The sequence below is a fragment of the Streptopelia decaocto genome (assembly GCF_964273445.1).
Source record: "Streptopelia decaocto genome assembly, chromosome: Z".
NCBI classification, from domain to species: Eukaryota; Metazoa; Chordata; class Aves; order Columbiformes; family Columbidae; genus Streptopelia; species Streptopelia decaocto.
Window position 1 is genome coordinate 68,392,092 of NC_138657.1, and position 18,883 is coordinate 68,410,974.

General features: G+C 44.0%; 1 protein-coding gene across 1 annotated transcript; it reads right to left on the reverse strand.

Annotated features, from left to right (window-relative positions):
* Positions 1-1,016: 1,016 nt before the first annotated feature.
* On the reverse strand, positions 1,017-15,321 carry TMEM171 (transmembrane protein 171). Its single transcript, XM_082074667.1, has 5 exons — positions 15,178-15,321; positions 9,214-9,342; positions 8,038-8,746; positions 6,284-6,425; positions 1,017-1,407 (listed from the first exon to the last, which is right to left on the reverse strand). The coding sequence occupies exons 3-5, from the start codon at positions 8,666-8,668 to the stop codon at positions 1,179-1,181; spliced, it is 1,002 nt and encodes a 333-aa protein (XP_081930793.1). The 5' UTR covers positions 8,669-8,746; positions 9,214-9,342; positions 15,178-15,321; the 3' UTR covers positions 1,017-1,178.
* Between the last annotated feature and the right edge of the window lie 3,562 nt (positions 15,322-18,883).

The window sequence follows — 18,883 nt, forward strand, 5'->3', positions numbered from 1 at the left end:
ATGAACAAGACAGAGAGCACTCTTGCCAGATATTTTATTGCTGGCAAACTCACCATGCTTAACCATGCCCAAGCAGTAGCTCTGCCACCCTCTGTTTCTGGGTGCCAAATCAGATCTGTTTTTCTCAAACTGGGAGATTGCAACAAGGGTCACAGCTCCTGCTAACTATCTACTATGAGCAAATCCCACAGTTTGGGAAGGGGCGCAAACATTCACAAAATAGAACTAGAACCTGTTGCCACTCCATCCTGGAGGCTGGCTGCTACTGCTACCTCAGGGGCTGGACAGGGAGCTGAGGTGGTTGCATTTCTGAAGGAAGGGTCTGGCAGGCAATGTGTCAGTTAAAAACATCTGTTGTATGCATTTCCATGAAATTGTCTCTCTTGCATTTACTGATAGGTAACGTTTACTCCTGGGTGACACCGTTGTCAAGTGGCACTCACTCCGACAAAACAAGCACTCCTTGTATAAACCATGAATGATGATATGTAACAGTGGTGTATACTCCCCCTGAAATCAGTCGCTACCACAGTTAAACTGTTAGCCTATTAACTATCCTCAGTGTTGCCTTACGGCTCTTAACTGGTGGCTAAAACTGATTTTCATGGGGATTACACTTACGTAAGGGCCAGAGGGGGTCTAAATTAAGCTGCAGAGTGGCTGTTACCAGGCGGACCAAAAAATAGCCATTTAAGTTCTCCATGGCAGACTTGTTCCCAGTGTTAAAGCCCCCTAGTCACCATGCTCTCAGAGCATGAAGTCAACAACTTTACAAACAAGTATTTTCCACAAAAGTAACACAAAAATAGAAATAAAACCACTCCCTAGTTATTTCTTTTTTGAAGCTCCAAACAGATTTAATTAAAATAAGCATAAAAAGTTGGTCTCTACTTAGTGCCTCCATTATATAAAGAACAACTAAAAATAGAAACTGAAGCTAGAACAGAACAAGATGAGCATTTAATATCCTTGCAGTGAACTGAATCCCTTCAGACTACTTGCTTGGAACCCCACCATTATCTAACATTTATTGAAACCCAAATTCATCATTTATGCTATTGGATGAAAAAGGAGACACAGCCAACATTACTGCTTTTATTACAAAATGTAAATAAATTCCAAAATCATACATCTGAGTGTACAATTTAATTTAAAAATGAAGTCTAACTGACAGTCCTCTATGAACTGCTGTCAGATGTGGCTAAGGAAATGGATGAAGAAGATGAAGAAGAAGATGGAGAATATTCGTTATTTGTTATTGATGCTTTTTCTTCATATTTTGGAGGCGATTCTGAGGAGACGTATAAAATTGGTGAAACATCTGAAGGTGAGCCGCTTCCAGAAATTGTATATATGGTTTCATAGTCTCTAACAGCAACTGTTCTTTCATCATCTGCAAGCTGTGCTCTATAAAACACAAAACTGCATATTAGCATAATTCATTTCTCTACAGTGAGTGAAATTCCACTTGACTTACATAAACATACATGCATGCACACATTCCCTAAAATGCCTGAAGCAAAGAACTTGCATAAGCATTAGGAATTCATACTATGGGCTACGTTACGACTTATATGAAAATTCTATTACTTCAGAGGGGAAGGGCAAACAAGTCCCCTTCTAACCCTTAACATCACCAGTCACAGCCTGGCTTACAGGCATTAGCTGCTTCTGGCAGGGCTATCTCACAATCTTATTAAATCTTCTGATACTTAACTCCTAATGTATCTTCCCTTTTGTAGTCTATCACATCTACATTGTCCCCTTCTCTTATGAAAGACAATTACTAGACTTAGAATTACATCCAAAAAATAGCAGTCCTTAGCCATTTGAGATCTTACATGAAAGGCAACTTGAATCTTTCATTAGGCTTTCTAGCAACCCATGACAGACATAAGGAGTAGCATTCCAGCACAGAGCTGGAGGAACAGAAGCAACTGGAGATGACCAGACTGCCAAGTTCCCAGTGACAGTCCAGGACAGCAGTGCCCTCCTCTGACAATCACAACTGGATCCCAATTGGTTGCACCCATCTGGTCCTGGAATCCTGCTCATCTCACCCAGGAGCTGACCCTCAGCATATTGCTCCAGCTGCTTCTCAAGAGAAGAGAATAACTCCTCATTCCTCACGACTTGCTCTCAGAGCTGACTCCTGCCTTTGTGCATACATCTGCACTCCCACATCTTCAACTAGATCAGGTTGCTCAGAGGCCTGTCCAGCCTGGCCTGGGATGTTTCCAGGGATGGAGCATCTACCACCTCTCTGGGCAACTTGTGCCAGTGTTTCACCATCTTCATTGTAAAAAATGTCTGCCTCATGTCTAGCCTGAATCTCCTCTCTTTTAGTTTGAAACCATTACCCTTTGTCCTATCACAACAGGTTCTTCTAAAAAGTCTGTCCCCATCCTTCTTACAGGCCCCTTTTGAATACTGAAAGGCTGCAATAAGGTCTCCCTGGAGCCTTCTTCAGGCTGAAAAATCCCAACTCTCTTCATGTACTAGGCATAAGCAGGGCTGGTTTCCTACCAGCTCACTTCAGCATCACTTATCTCCAGCTGAGCTCGTCTACACACAAAGCTTTAATTTGTTGCTTTGGAAAGGGAAACATTCGAGATGAGAATCAATACTTGGTCCCTCACAGATATTTATCTAATCTGCTAAAGAATTAAAAATCTTTAGTGCTGTCACTGGTGTATAAGGATGTGTGTTTAAAGGAGAGAGAACATACTACAATACAAATGCTGAAGTGCTATATATCAGACTGCAGGAAAAAAGCAACCACTTCTGGGATAAGACCATGACTCAGCTTCCTACAAGCTCTCTCACCCAGCACAGCCTCCACCACAGCACTTGCTGACACTATGTGGAGCAATGGACTGAAAAGACAAATTACACTTGCCTAGTAACCACCCACACGTGAAATGCGTATTCCCTTCCAGCTTTGAGATCTTCAACCATGGCACTATGTCAGGAGGAACAAGGCCACAGCTCAGCCTCCATGAAAAGGGCTTGTGAACCCATTTTCACTAGTCAAGATGTTGTGCCTGCTACCAAGTGCTAAGCCATGGGAGAGCATGACTGAGTGAAATAACCAGAGATGGTATGAACTCACAGGGTCTCTGTGAGGACCCTGGGGAGCACGAAAAGGCAATAGCTAGAGCACACCTAGCCACAGAACACCAAAGCAGGAGGTCCAGGGTTTCTGAATCCAAGGTTGAGGTGTTTTGTCCACTCCACCACAAACTGCCCCAACAAGCTGGGCTACAGACTGCATCTTTGAGTACATATGTTCACAAGACAGAGAAGTCCAGACAAGGCAATCAACAATGGCTGAGTTAATGGGATCATACATGAAGCTCAGAGCATCAAAACTGGACATTTGTGGGTTGAGGCAGTTGATCCAACTGCAGGGGATTTTGTAGGAGAATGGGTGAAGGAAAGAGGGGTCAAACTGCTATGTGCACCAGCAGGGAGAGCCCAAAAGAAGTCTGAGGAACTAGCTATTTTGTCATTCCCGCACTGCCCTTTGTTCTTCCTTTTCAGAGCAGCATGTGCTGCTTGCATACTTTCACAGCCTTTCATAACGCACACGCCTTACCAAGCACGTTGGCAGGCAGCTCACATTCGAACTCAGGGTCTGAAATTTTAGGGTAGAGAGGACTCATAGCCCTCAATTTTGTGCATTGTACTTTTACAGACAAGAGGTGCAAGAGTCACTCTGTCTCTCAGCTGCTTGTAAGACTACAGCAGAACACAGCTTTCATATATGATACGATATTTCTCCTAGTTACTCACTCCAGCCTGGTCTTCTAAATGTATTTAAAGTGAAACATATTGAGGGTTCCCTTGGACTGTATTTGGCTATCTCAGGGCTATCAGAGGTCCAGGTTCACAGCTAGGGCAAGTCATTTCTCCAAAGACTTCCATTTGTGTTATATGTACATTTTGGAGGTACATGCCAGAAAGGAATAGAGTGCATGCTGTAGCTCAGTGTGGTGCCTAACTCCAGAACCACCAGCAACTGGTAAAAAAAAAAAATACACCCCGTCAGCTGTGAATGCCTTCACCCAGCCCTATAAGAACACAGAGACTTCATGTAAATTCCTTCTTTCAGTGACAGGAGTTTATTTTCTCTCCTGGTTGCTCTGGGTATCCTTCAATTCCAGTAGGATAGCTCTGAGAGCTGATGTATTTCACTTGCAGTTAAGAGAACAGGCTCTTCACAGAGCCATTTGTGCCTGGTCATGAGAACCACAGCTCTCTGGAAAGCATTTTGGCTTGATCAACCCTGACATCCTCTCTTTCCCACATCTAGGCATCATCCTGAATTAGCAGGTGTTTAGGGCACTGAGTAATCAACAGATTCTCATCAGCTTTGTCCAAGAAGTACACCCTCTCAAACAATATAAGTAGAAAAACAGCAGACTGAATGAAATATGTGCGTTGTTAGGTTTTATTAGGCATTGTATCTCTCAGGACAAGTCATCAACCTCAAGCTGGACCTCAGTCAGTGGGACCCAAGCACTGTCTTCCTTTCCTAGGTGGTATGTACATTATTTTTTTGTTTGGGGGCCAGTCCCACCATAGAGCATGTAACAGCACGCTAGGAGAGTGTTGCAGTAGTAGAAAGAGTAAGGTTTTTGATAGAGAGATGTTTATTCTATTTAAAAAAAAAAAAAAAAAAAAAAAAAAGGTGGTTTTGAGTAAAGGCAGAAGGACAGTCTGGCTTGTGTTAACAGCAACAAAAGGAAGCATCTGCTGTCTCCAACAAAGATGGGGAGGAAATGTTTAGAGGAGGGCACTAGGAAACAGAAGACAGTATGACATGTTGTTGGTAGTCATGGACTAGGGAACAGAGCATCTTGCACAGTGGGGCTGAGCCACAAGACTCCACCAGGTGTACTTCAAAGGATTACTAATTAAACCACAGACATAGCTGCACACAGCGTGGTAACAAGAATAAGGGCCATTGCTAATATCCTTCTCCTGTGGCACTTAAGTCTTTGGGGCAGGAAGAAGGTTCATGCTTGCTTGCTTCAAAGGGAAGATTAGCACAAGAGTTTTGAAAAAGCATTAACATCAGGCACACAGCTGGTACAGCTGGTCATGGAATGCACTGCCACATGTGAGTGGAGAAGTCTGGAGTATGGTGGAAGGCTATGAAAGCAATGGCCCAAAAACTACTATGACTGGACACAGCCAGGCAGGCTGGGGATCTTGCTGCAGCAACGGTTCTTAGGATGCTGCAGGCACAGTCTTGTAAACTAAAATAATCCAATGAATAAGTCCCCCACTACCTACTGACCCACAGACCAAAAGAAACCTGACATATGACTTTCCAAAAGGTAAAACCCAGTCATTTCTGGATCATCAAGGGCCTGAAAATAAGTTGGGGGCTCTAGGCATGTGGCATCTAGCTTTCCTGGCCAGATCTAGTTCTGGCTCCTAGTATTTGGCCCTTGCAGCAACCTCTTTCACACTCAAGTTAGCAGTAACCCACAGAGGATAAATAACCCTGCAAGTTCTTGTGGTGCACACAGCTCTTCAGCCAGTCACCACCGTGAGCTTAGTGGTGGCAACATCTAGCAAATCAGCTGTACTCAGTGTATGGAAGAGTAGCTGCATGGCTGAGGTGCAACATCTTGAGATGAAGTTGGCATTGCAACCTCCCTTTTAAGCTATCTGAAGACTCCTGCTCTTCTTCCGCAATATCAAGGTTATCTTTTTTAACTCAACACACTGCCACAGCAGGAACAAGGCAGACCAGCACTACAAGTCTCGCTTCCTCAAGGCAGTGAGATAAGCGTCAGAGGGAGAACCAGCCACACCGAAGTGGTGCTCCCACAGTCACAGGGCCTGTGGATGGGTGTCACGAATGGTTCGTTGCACTGGTTCTGCAGAGGCTTCCTAAAATCTGGCAGTGTGATGTCTATCATGTGATTGGAGCACTGCTGTCAGGGGCACTTTCTCTTGGACAATCTGGAAGAAATTTAATCTAAATATATTTAAATAAAGGCCACTGATTTAAGGCTTTGTTTTCAGTTGTAATAGACTGGTAAGAATTTAACCGTCATGAAGGAGGGTGATGTGATTTGTGATTCCTCTTGTACGCTAGATTTTAATGCCATTTCAAGGAAGGTATCTAAAGTAAGTTGAATGAGGTTCTAGAAAACCTTGTATAGCCTAGCAGAGAGTTAATTCAGAGTGATTATTTAAGAACATGGTCTTGGATACCTTGAGAAGCATCTCAGACTTCCACAGACAGACAAGAAAACAGTCTTACCCATCACTGAAGATAGAGTGGTATGGTGGAGGATTATCACTTGTAGGCAAACCACCTGACATAAGACAACGTGTCACAGTTGGTGTGAGAGGGTCGGCAAAATAAGGAGGTGGTGGAGGTGGGAATACCATTACAGCATCACCTAGGAAAAAAATTACCAATTACCACCTCTGAAAAACAGAGCACCACTGTTCATTCTAACTGTATCCTAGAACATTTCCTGTCTTTAGAGTTAGAGTATTTGTATTTGTCTATCTTTTAAAGTAAAGTTCAATGATCCCACATACAGATCTGTTACATTCTGGGCTGTTAAAGTACAATGGAAGTGTTCAAAACCAAAATTACCCCAAAAGATGGAAGATTTCATTTAGAAATTACAGCTAGGGGAGGAGTAGTGTTCCATCTAGCCAGGAGACAGAAAACTTTCACTGTCGTCTGTCTTCAAAAACTGAAGTGCAAAGCACACAGTTCAGGGGTAGGCAAGTATTTTGTTTTCCTAAAACAGGGAGATTTAAGTTTCTGTGGACCTCGTGCAGTGTTATAACAAAAGTATTAAAGTCATAAGTGGCTCTGTGACTGATTTTGTGTGCCACGACAATTTCCACAACACTATTGATAGATAATTCACTAAGTGTACTGTGCAGCATATCTTCTGTAATTGAGGTTGTGTTTGTTTTTTTTTTTTAAACAGAAAGTTTGTATCAGTAACTGAGCTCGCATAATTTATGTAAACACTCAGCTGCCTGGCACCTTTTTTCTTTTGTGATTTGTATGAAGGGACAGGTCAAGGAGCATTAGAAAAGTTGAGTGAAGTAGGGAGTGTTTTCTAGCTGTGTCACCACTGTTCCAGAATGTCACTATGGCAATGAGGCCTCAGCCTTCCGCCTTACAGTTTTACTTTTCCTGATGGAAGTATAAAAGGAATCCATTAATTTTGCTTAATTTTGCTTTCTCACCTTGAAAGACAATCTGAATTCCCTTCTATCACCCTTTGATTTATCCTGTGGTTGGAAAACTGACATTAAACTGTCACCTTTTCTGAAGATTGCCAGGTTACAGGTCTGTACACTGGTTTGACAGGCAAAAGGAAAATTTGCATAATGAACTTCAGTCAGTCAGATGACAGTCAAGCAATACTATGGTTGAGTCGCTAATCCTTTCCAAGAGCTAGAAAATTATCAGAATAATCTATGCACAGAATGTGTTCATGGGGTATTAAAAGCAGTGCTATATGCAGTAGAGTATTCCCTGCTAACATACCACGTTTACTCAAATACTGTGCAATTAACAGAGGCATCTTGCAATTACATCTCTTACTGACATAAGATGTGGCCATGATTAAAAAAAGATACAATACACTGCTTACGAATCAGGTTCTCCTGTTTAAGGGGTCAGAACTCAAGGCTAAACAAAAATCTTATAGATAGTCATAGAAGTCATTAGAGCTGTGATTTGCAATGTCAGCTACACCCTTTGGGAAAGGCATATTGGACTGACTTGCATCAGATTATGTGGGTTTTTTTGCCAAACAGTCAGACCTTTCTTTTGATGCCAAAGGTTTTCTCTTTGACAGAAAGCTAACTGAAACGACCATACCAAGACCATATGAGACAAAGCAACATTATTCTGTTTTGGCTGGTCTGACATGCCAGAACCAACAAGCCTGGAGCTCAAATGAGTAATATTTAGAGGTACATCATTAGAAGAAAAAAACCCTAAGTCTCAGATGCGCAGTTCAAGTGTTATTTACCCACCTACTGTAACCTGAAAAGATTCAGGGCTCTGAGGATGTTCTTCACTTTCGCAAGATTCTTGGTTGAGATTTAAGTTTTGTTTCTTTTTAACATGAGCTATCACGAAGAAACACAACCCAGTGAGCACAATCAAAGGTCCCATGATTTGAAGTGACAAGAATCCACAGCCCTGGAGGTCCACATCAGAACTGCTGGTGTAGTTGAGCTGTATGCTGTGCCAGCTGGGGCTGCAGCCAGGAACCCAAATGCCCAGGATGCTGATTAGCATTCCACTAGTTAAAAACAGGAACCCAAATATGAGAAACTGGGCAAACTGACAGCTCCCGCGACAAAAAACAAGGCTGTACACCTGCTCATTTTGCAATTGTCTTTGTCTTATATACAGCCTGGCCCTTGATCGTGCCAGTAAAACACAAACGAGTCCAGTCACAGCCAGCACTGGCCCAGCAGCCTTAAGGACCCCATTACAGTCACTGAAGGTTCCGGATGGACAAGACTGGAGAATAAAGACTGAAAGCAGGAATCCAGCACAGAGCAACACAGCTCCAAAAACAAAAAGGAAAAAAATAACTTTCCCATGTTGTCCATCATTTCCTTCACCTCCTGGGGCAGGAACAGCCACTGGATACATGACAACAGAACCTCCTCCAGCAGGTTAAGTTTGTTTGGTTATTTTTCCCCTGTTAAGAGGCAGAACACTACAGTAGATCTGTGAACATAAAAATACACAAATCAAAAGAAGAAGAAGAAAAAAACCAAACAGGGGGACTAGCTACATTGTAATATTTACTCCTGCATTTGCTTCTCAGCCTATTAGAATTGTATATCCTTGGTAGTACCTCCATTATGGAGTAAAGGGCCTAATCAAGTTTGCTGCCATTAAATGCCAATGAAAAGACAGAACTTGTTCTACAGTTAGACTGAACACAACTGTAATTGCTGTTGCACAGCTATATTGTTTCTTCATATGTACGGTCTTATGATTAAGGGGACATTATCTTCAAAGGCTGAATCTTGGGAACAAGGACTTGCTAGCTTTCTCCTTGAAAACAGAAAGCTGGGGGAAATTTCTGTAGCAAATGGCAGGAAGTGACAGCTCTTTAGAGAATGAACACTAATGCAAATGAGTATTGATGACTACACGACTTTTTATAATGTAAATCTTCTAATACATACCTTTTCAAAGCACACAAATCTTGCTTCTACTTCCGCAGGCAATAAAGACTTTTCTGTTTCTCTCCTTAAATTGGCTTCCCGTCCTATATAACGGCAAGAGCAGGTAAACCAAAGACTTTTGGTTCCATTCTGAGGGGAAAAGAAAAAAAAAGAAAAAAAAAAGAAAAAAATTAAAAAGCCATACTAAAGACTGTGTACTTAAGTCTCGCTGATTCCCACACTTCCTTTCAACCTTCCCTACTCCTGAATCCTTTTTCTGTGCTCCAAGAAAGCTTTAAAAATAAATATAGCAAAGGTGTCTCACAGAAGGCTTCAGGGTCCACAGGAGTCTAGATTCAGAAGTAAAAAATAAGAAAACAGACAGTAATGCTGTGGCCAAAACCAGTCCACATAGCCGTATGGATGACAAATCTGCTGGATGTGAACAAACTGGGCCAGGGAAAGCCTGACAAAGTTATGGCAGAGTGCCATTCAGTGAGCTCTAGGAAAAAAAAAAAAAGACAAAGAAAAAAGAAAAAAAATATATATTCCTGTCGTTACCCACATGTAAGTTTGTCCTGCTCCAACATTCCAGCTTACAGGGCTCAGATGGACACCTGTACTCCATGGCATAGTGACTAGCAACCACAGAGATCTCAGTCAAAGTGGCTACCATCCATCAAAAGCCAATCTGAAACCAACTGGAATTTCATACTATGGAAAGAAAACAAGGCTGGATGAATCATGACAAAGCCGTTGCCTACCAAGTGTAGGAGGTACTTAAGCATGGCCATATTTCTGTGTTTTAACACTGCCCACTTCCCCTCAGCAGCTGTCTGCCACGACAGCCAACTTCATCAATGACTTGGATATATGAGAAAAGATATAGAGGGACTGGGAAAGTTTGTCACAGATGGAAGTAGCATGGTAACTGCTGTTTGTTATTTAACCTTCAGTCTCTACCAGCTTCCACTCCCTTACTACTAATTCAGATGACTGTAAGCTAAAAGTCAAGTTAGCTTGACTCCTCCTCACACATGCCTGACAACAGTTACTCCACAAGAAAAACAAAGTATTCTGTGATTTCTGGAAGCAAACTGTTGAACATGTGTCAGGCACAAGCAGCTCCGTGTCACTCCTCAGTGACTGCAGCGCCCCACTGAGATGAAAACAAAACACAACCATAAAACCCACTAGTCACTCAAATACATAATTATCTGTCTGCAACGCAAGGCAATCTATTGAGTCACTTAGCCACTTGCAAGAGTAGAACCCAATTAAAGAATTGGCTGAGCAGATACAAGAATGATGAAGTTATTGGATGTTTTACTGCTGAACATCAGAACAGACCCCCAGCAGCGTGGGAGGAGGCAGACAGCAGCTTGCAGGTAAATGGCGCAATAAGCACGAGACTTGGCAGGCAAGGACACGGGCTGCACCACACAGCAGTGCAGCCACTGCGGGAAGCAGCAAAGTCTCCCGGCTGGGTAGCCCGAACAGAAAAACTGTGGGACCTGCCTTAATGTACCAGATTACTGTGGTCAGTTAATTTGTAAACTGTCACAGAATCGTTTGGAAGGGACCTTAAAGATCATCTCGTTCCAACCCCACTGCCACGGGCAGGGACACCTTCCAATACACCACGTTGCTCAAAGCCCCATCTCATGTCTGCTAAGCATTTCTTCACTGTTCTGAATGCAGTCTATCCCTCTACCAAAACTAGTTTGAAAAACTGCTAACCAAGGCTCCCTTAGTAGAATAGTCACAGCTTCACCCTGGAAAAAACATGGTTATAAAGAACACGATAGTATCTTACAAAAAAGAAATTAAATGAATTCTGACAGACTGCAAACTGAAGACCTTTAGCCAAGCACACTTTCAACACTGCAACAGTTTCAGTCAGTTTGAAGGCTCTATTTCTAAGAAAAGAAATTTCTATTTCTGAGAAAAATCCATTTTGGATTAGGTTGGACACTCCTCTTATTTCATTGGTCTTTCCTAACATTTTTTTTTTTTCTCATAAATGCATATGCTCCTTCATGTCTAGAAATTTTCCCCATTTTCATAATTGATCTGAGGTGAGTCAGATTATCTAACCTACCAACAAATGCATGAAACTGAGTAATGGGCCTCTGAAATATAAAAAGCCACAGCAAAACCCAGTTTCAGACACAACTGTCTTGAGATATTTTTCTGCTGAGGCATATTAACCATTATAACAGCAATACACTATAATTAGAGAGAACTCCAAATCCTTTCTTTGCAGTTCCCTCTTGGGAAGAAAACATGGAAGTAAGTACATTAGGACAAAAGGGAACAATGTGAAGGGAAAAAAAAACAACAACAAAACCCAAACAACAAATTCAAACCTTTAGCCCTTAAAAAGAAAAATCTAGAGATTTGTTTTTATTGCTCCAACACAGTGCCTGTTTCTCTTCCACCAATCTTCTTGTTATGAGATTAAGTTAAAACACACATTAGAAATTAAGCATGTGCATATTTTCTTAATTCTTTCAGGCCACAAAAGAAGGAACATTCAGAACAGTCTGTTGTGGCTTTGAAGAAGAAAACCACAGATTTCATGCTGTAAAATCCAAGAAAGGACTAGTTTTCATTTATGCTAGCATCAAATTTTAACAGAAGACCCAACACAATATTAAGCTTTATTCCTTGTTTTTCAAGAAGTAGTATTTTAAGAAAGAAGCAAGCCTTATATTGACTACATGCTGGAAATACTCCCATTAGATCTGTTATCTCCACAGACATATTGACATAAGGGAATTTTTCCTTCACATTGACCCCAAGTCTAAAAGCAGACATGGAAATATCAGGTCAGAAACTGCTAGAACAAAAATCCAGAAGTGTGGAGGCAGTTAAGTATGAGGGAAGAGGGAATTGGAAACAGAGCTTGTAAAGGAAGTCTGGTTATGAGCTTAACTTAAATGACAAAGTGCTTCATCCTTTTTTAAGTCCAGCCCATGTCAGCTATATAGAATAGGAAAAAACATCAAAATTTCTTGTCATTTTTCTGTGTCACACTCGCATTACAACTTTCACATTATGGACAATTCCAAGGATTTTAAAACACAAGTTTTAATTATGAAACTGGGACTTTTCACTTTCTATTTGAACCTTCAGAGTTCATATTTTCCAAGAGTTCCACTGCAAACACCAGGGCTATAAATTTACTTCCCCTTACTCATATGAAATTTGATATCATCATGCAGTCATACAAATTCAGGAACTGAGGATTATGAGAAAAAAAAGCACTGGAAGAATTAAAACACTGCTGTCCGTCTGTTTTATGTTTCCCAGAGTAGGCCTCATTCCTGCTCTTGTGCTTGCAAAAGCACTCAAATCATCTCATGCAGAATGATCAGGCCTAGTCTGTGTAGTTATTTCAAGAACTATAATATCCGGTCAGCTGTAGTCCCCAATGGAAACCCCATTAGAGTCACAAGCACTTTTTAAAAGAGTTTTCCATTTAAATGTTTTCACTTATACTTCCAATTTTCTAACTGCTACTGGGAAGTTGCCACTGCCATTCTGTGATTGTTTGGGTTTGTTTTTTGTTTTTTTTTTCAAAGTTTCAAATTAATACATGACTCCTGATAGGACAAGTGACCTGGAAGGAAAAGTCCTCTTCACTCAGTTTAGTCTCCATGTCAAAACATGAATGGCTCTCCACATTCTCTTACCTAATTTCATCCTCCACTCACATCTGCCTCTGTACACATGCCACTGTCTGTTCTTTCTTGTATCACAGCTTTCCCTCCATACAGCTGTGACATTCAGCAGAAGCATGCATCCATGATTACAGCTGGCTAAACTGAAGTAATCTGGAGTTTGCTACCTTCATCCCTACTCTCTTTCCTCCCCATGGTGTTTTTAATCACTTACGTGAAGAACTTGGGGGAAATGCCCAACAAAATGTACTTCCAGTTTTCTGATTTCAAACAACATTAAGATTGCAAGCACGAAGAAGTCTAACATCAAATTTGTCCTCTTGGCAATGCAGTCTCTAATTAGTGCCTGACAGCTCTCTCATCTCAAAAAGCATATAACCCTGGTATCCTAGAAGGAGAATTTCCAAGATTTAGATACTCTGTGAAAAGATCCCTAAACAGGGAGTGGATGCCACAGAAAGAAACTCTGGCCATATGGATTGACAAAATGATTGTGTCAGCTCACAGTGTTAGCAGTGTAATGCTATGCTCTTATTTATGACCATTGCAGGTGGGACAGGAGTTCGCGTCTGGAGAAGTGCTGGAAAGCAGCTGCAGTAGGTCCAGAAAATAGGACAAATCCTGCCAGCCACCAGAACAGGTGTGCTTCAGGAACCCTTCCCACCACAAACGAGCATAGACACGGATTCTGACCTGTGCCAGACAGAGCTACACTCCATGAAGAAGCTGCCAACTACTATTCCTGTGGGCTATGAGACAAAAACAGCTACAGTAAGAGCTGGTCCACAAATGTTGCCCACTCACTTTGTCAGGAAAGAGAGTCCTAATGTCACAGTTGGATGTGAAGACTCCAAAAGGGTGTCTGGAAACAGAGGGGAGTTTGCAAAGCAGAGTTTGGTAACCCATTGGCTGGGTGCCATGCAGACAGCTAAAAGAGCACCCAGATTTGGCAACGGGCTCTGAAGGGTCCCATGTGGGTGGGATGTTTTTTTACACAACACACTGGTGACACACAAGAGCTAGAAGTACTATATTCTGGAGCACCTGAAGGGAGATTGGGTAGAAGATATATGAACACAGTTAAAGGCAGAGCTGACTTTCTTCAAACAGGTAACAAGACAGAGCAAATTCTGGTAAGTTCTGTGGGGCTGATGTACCTCAAAGCAGCAAAAGGCACAGGCAAAGAGACTTAGAGATCTTTGAGATGCTAAGACTGTGATCATCAGGAAGTTGTAGGGCTGCAAAAACTGCCCAAAGCCTCCCTGACCCAGTTTCTTGAGGTTGGCGTGCTGCATTAAACCACAATCTACTCACAGACAAGCAATTAAGCTCCACTCCATCTGGGAAGAGTAGCATCCCATGGCACCCCCCTCCTTATGCACCAGCCTGTCAGGCAGGCTCTCTTCCAAGCCACTGCATCTTCCAGGTCACACTAAGGTCGTCAACAGGTTGGACTATGCCCCAAAAGCACGGCTCCCAGGCATTGCACTGGAGCGAGGTGCAGGGCAGGAGAGCCCGTCCCCACCTCCCTGTGAGGGAGCAGAAACCGGGACGCATGGGGCCAGACCATCACCCAGCAAGAGCCTCCTCTTGCAACCAAAATGATTCTATGACTTCCCAGTCATATGTCCCAGCAGCAACCAAAGCATTTTATGCCAGCGGAATAATTTGTAGAGGCCTCTTCTGAGACATCCCACCCTCTCACAGGGATTGCATAAAGGTCATTGCAGGAAAGCAGTATGGGGAAAGGTGGGCTCTCCAGGGATGAGGAAAAAAGAGGCTTTTTGTGCCCCGGATGAGTGACAGGCAGGTGCACTGCCCCAGCCTTTGCCCACTGCTTGAGGGGGGTGAAAAACACGGCAGGGACAGCGGCCGAGCCGGCGGCGGCCGCTGGGAGACACGGCACAGCCCACCCGTCCGCCGCGGCACCTCACGGCGGGCAGCCGGGGGACGAGCCGCCCTCCCGCAGCCCCGCCGGTCCCCAGCCAGCCCGCGGTGCCCGGCTCTCCGCGCCGCGCCCTGCCTCCCCCCGCCCGAGCAGCGCCCGGGGGCCGCCCGCCATTTTTGCGGCCCCCCGCTCGCTTTCCTCAACCGGCGGCGAGCGCTGTGCCGGCGCCGGCAGCCAGGGGAAGCGCCTCGCCATGGCGGGTGGCGGCGGCGGCACGCAGCGGGGCGGCCTCCTGACACCACGGGGCGGCCTCGGAGTCCGGGCTGGCCGGCGGCCGCCGCCGGGGGTGGGCAGAGCGGTGCAGGTATGAAAGAAGGTCGGCAGCGAAGGCCTCCCAGCGCCCGCCCTTACCTGGCCGCAGTGCGGAAGACTGCCGCAGCGCAGCCGGCGCCGCTATTTAAGCACCTGCGCCAGGCAGCGCGTACCTGGGCGGCAGCTGCCGCGGCACCACCTCCCCCGCTGCCGAGCGCCCCGCCCGGCGGCGGCCTGGGCCGGGTGGTGTCGTCCGCCAGCCGCCCCGCCCCGCCGCAGTCAGGGCGCTTCCCGCCCTCCCACAGCTCTCAGGGAGGGGGCGGCCGCTGCCGGGGCAGCTGGGCGGCCTCTCGCCCACACGCCCGACCGGCCTCAGGGGGCTGTGGCGGCGAGCGGCTCCGCGCTGGGGCCCTGCCGCTGCCCTGGCGGGTGGGGCGGAGCAGGTGGGGGGAGCCGCCATGTTAGTTACCGCCTCGGGGCGCTGAGGTAACGCGGCGGCTGTGGGCGCTGGAGGCCGGGCTGGGGAGATCGTCCCGGCTGGTGCGGCCGTGTTTGCCGCCCGGCTGGGAGATTTCCAAGCCAGTGGGCTGGAGCAGGGACGCAGCTCGCTGGGCAGGGCTGCCGCAGGCGTCTCTGGCGGCGTGTGTGCGTGGCCGAGGTCTAGTGTGCCCCTGAAGTACCGGCGGCTTCGGTGAGGCGAGGGAGCGTCCGCCCGGGGAGGCTGCGCCCAATTTCCCAGCGCAGGAGCCCTGCTTGTTCTTGTCACTGCAGCCTTACCAGCGTTAACCTTCCTTTTGCAAACTGGGAGCTTGCTAGACATTAAAGACAGGCCAAGTGCAGATGTGGCTGATTTCCTTCAGTGGTGGGCCAGTTCAGCCGCTGGAATTGAGGAGACAGTGCAGGCAGTGTGGAGGAGGAAGCCGGCTGTGGTAGTGGAGACATGAGAGCTGTGAAGTGCAAGAAGCAGCCGTGTGAGAGGACGAGGACCCAGGGGAGGAAGGTCTCGATGTGCTGCTGGTAGGTGGGTGTAGCAGTGGTGGGACCTGAATGGCAGCGGGACTAAAGCTGGGACTAAACCACTGCCTCAGTGGTTCGGCACAGCCTGGAATCGGATGAGGTGCGAGGGAAACCTACTTGGGTTTATGTGAGGCAAAATGAGCGGAGTGAGCATAGGGCTTAAAGGTGGGGTGATACCCAGAAAATACATGGAAGGAGGAAAAGGGAATGGAATAAAGTCTTCCTTGACAGGGAGATAGTTTGGTTACATAATGAGATTGGGGGAAAATGAGATCTGTAGGCTTTTGCAGAGGATGTGGATTTGGGTAGAGAACCAGGGAAAACTTGGAATTCAGTGGAAAACTAGAGTGGGGACTTGCAAAGTATGAAAATATATGTGGGCTGTAGGAGGGAGGTTGTGATAGGGCACAAGACTTCAAGCTTTCTGGAGTTGTAGGTTCCTATATGTTATTGACCTTTTGCGGTCTTGACTGTTTTATGCCCCAACTCAGCTACCACTGACTGGAAGGTGGGCTGCAGTTGTGAAACACTTGGACACTACTGTGAAGAGTCTGTGAAGATTCCTGTATTCTGTGAAGAGTGAAGCATCTCAGTGAAGATGAAGTAGGGAATTAAAAAAAGCCTGAAGAGAACAAAAGAAGATGAGCACTGTTTGTTGTGAACAGAAGCTGAAGTCTTGAAGAGAGTGAAAGAGCAACAAAGTTCAGACTTTTTATGATGTGTGACACAAGGAGATTTAATTGTGTTTATATGGCAGTTTTCTAGTATCTGACCCTGGTTCTGTTGTGGTTCTTCCAGCATAGAGCTTTAACAATTAGAAGAACCCAATTTCTGTGGCACTCATTTGCGTATGAAGTACTTTGTCAGGCTTAACTTTCTTCAGTGGTCTGATACCGTTAAATGATTGGACCACCGTTGTGATATATGTTCTCTTTTCCTGTTATGTGAATGCTTTTTTCATTTTATGTAAATAATTCTTGTACCAAACATAGCATGTCTTAAGCATTTCACTTTTTAAAAATAGTAAAAAAAAGCCAGTCTTGGCAAACGTTAATAAGCTTCTTGACTAGCATCTACATGCAAATGTTTTCTCTCTCCATAGCTTGTAATCAGCTTTTTCCCTCCATCCACCACTTGGGTTTCTTGTAGTGTTTGGTTTCAGGATTTGACACAAATGATGAAAGAAGGGATTTCAGGAATATCATTCTTCAGTTTGTGAGATTCTGACTCAGCCTGGTGTGAGTTTTCAGTGGATCAAGTGCATTTAATTCCTGTCATACGACTGCAGTCATAAAACTCTAATCTTGAGCCATATCTTGTGATTTAAGATAAGAATTATTTTTTAACTTTTTTTTTTTTTTTTTAAAAAAACAACCCTTTTAACGGAGTAACCGTTTAACTACAAGTAATGCATATTTCAATTCCGGGCCTTAAGTGGTAATATTTGGCAAAAATTGAGCTAAAATATTTTTGTCTGTACAAGAAACTACTGAGAGAGTTTTTTGTGTTAAGTCTGGACATAGTTGTATGGCAGTATTTTTTGGATGTAGATGCTAATAAAGTATTTCAGATGTTGATACTAACAGAGAAAACACAGTATTTTGAACCAGTGTAGAAAGCAATCCTAGAGCTGTGGAGAGCTACAGTGCATTCACACCTGGGGTATGTCAGGGAACACAGAACTACCAGAAAGCCATTAATTTCTGGGGCCACATACTTGTGAAGTCAATAACAAGCATTGATAAATATTTGTGATATGAGCAGAGAAATATAGTTGTTAACTTACTGGTTGGCAATTAATCAAGACTGTTTTGGTGGAAGCCTCTACTTATAGCAATAATCTGGTGAAATAGAAATGAAAATTACTAACTTTGCTTGCCTTTTTTTTTTTTAATTAGCAAATATATTTATAAACAGCAAAGCTATTTAAGTGGTTTAGATTCTTTGCCTAATGATGATGGTGTCTAGAAATGAGGGCATACATGCAGTAAGTGGGACGAAATGCTGGTCACTTCTAGAATAAAATTCCACTGTGCAGAAGAAATGTTAATCCATTGTGAGCAATATAAGATTGGTAAATAAAATCACAGCTATTCATTTTTGTGTTTTGAAATAAGACGTGAAATACTGGATGTACTGAGATTGTGCCTTAGTTCAAAACACTGAATATTATCTGCAGAACTTGTTTAGATGTTTGAAAACACAGTGAGAGAATCTAGGCTGTCCCCACCTGTCCTGATGAGAATGTAAACACTGGAGAAATACCCAGTGTTTGTAATTCACAGAACATTTGGAAGCTTTTATGTTCTGTTCTTCTGAAATCGTAAAAGATCCTTGGGTCAAGGATCTGGTGCTGCTTGCTTTGTTTCAGTTGGAGCTGACCTTTCATTGGTATACTTTGAAGCAAGAACTGCTGCATAAGGCATGGAGTAAAGGTAGTACATGTTACTTTTAGAAGTGCAACTTGCTTGCTGTGGTGGTGTGGACCAAATGAGATGTGAGATGATGGCACAGAAGTCAAGAGTGACCCAGTTCTCCAGTTCTCGTTAAATTCTGTACAGCCAGTTCACAGCAAGCACTCAGTGTGCATACAAACTGCAAAGCTCAGTTGAATAGCTGAGAACTGTGTGTTTTGGTTTAAGTTCTGGTAGACTCAAAAGAGCTATACTTATAAATAGGACCATATAAAAATATTTGTTTTATTAGAATTGTCTGTTCATAGGCTCAGAAATTACAAAATCATTGCTGCCAACATTCAGTAAGCTTTTGAACCAAACTTAATTAACCC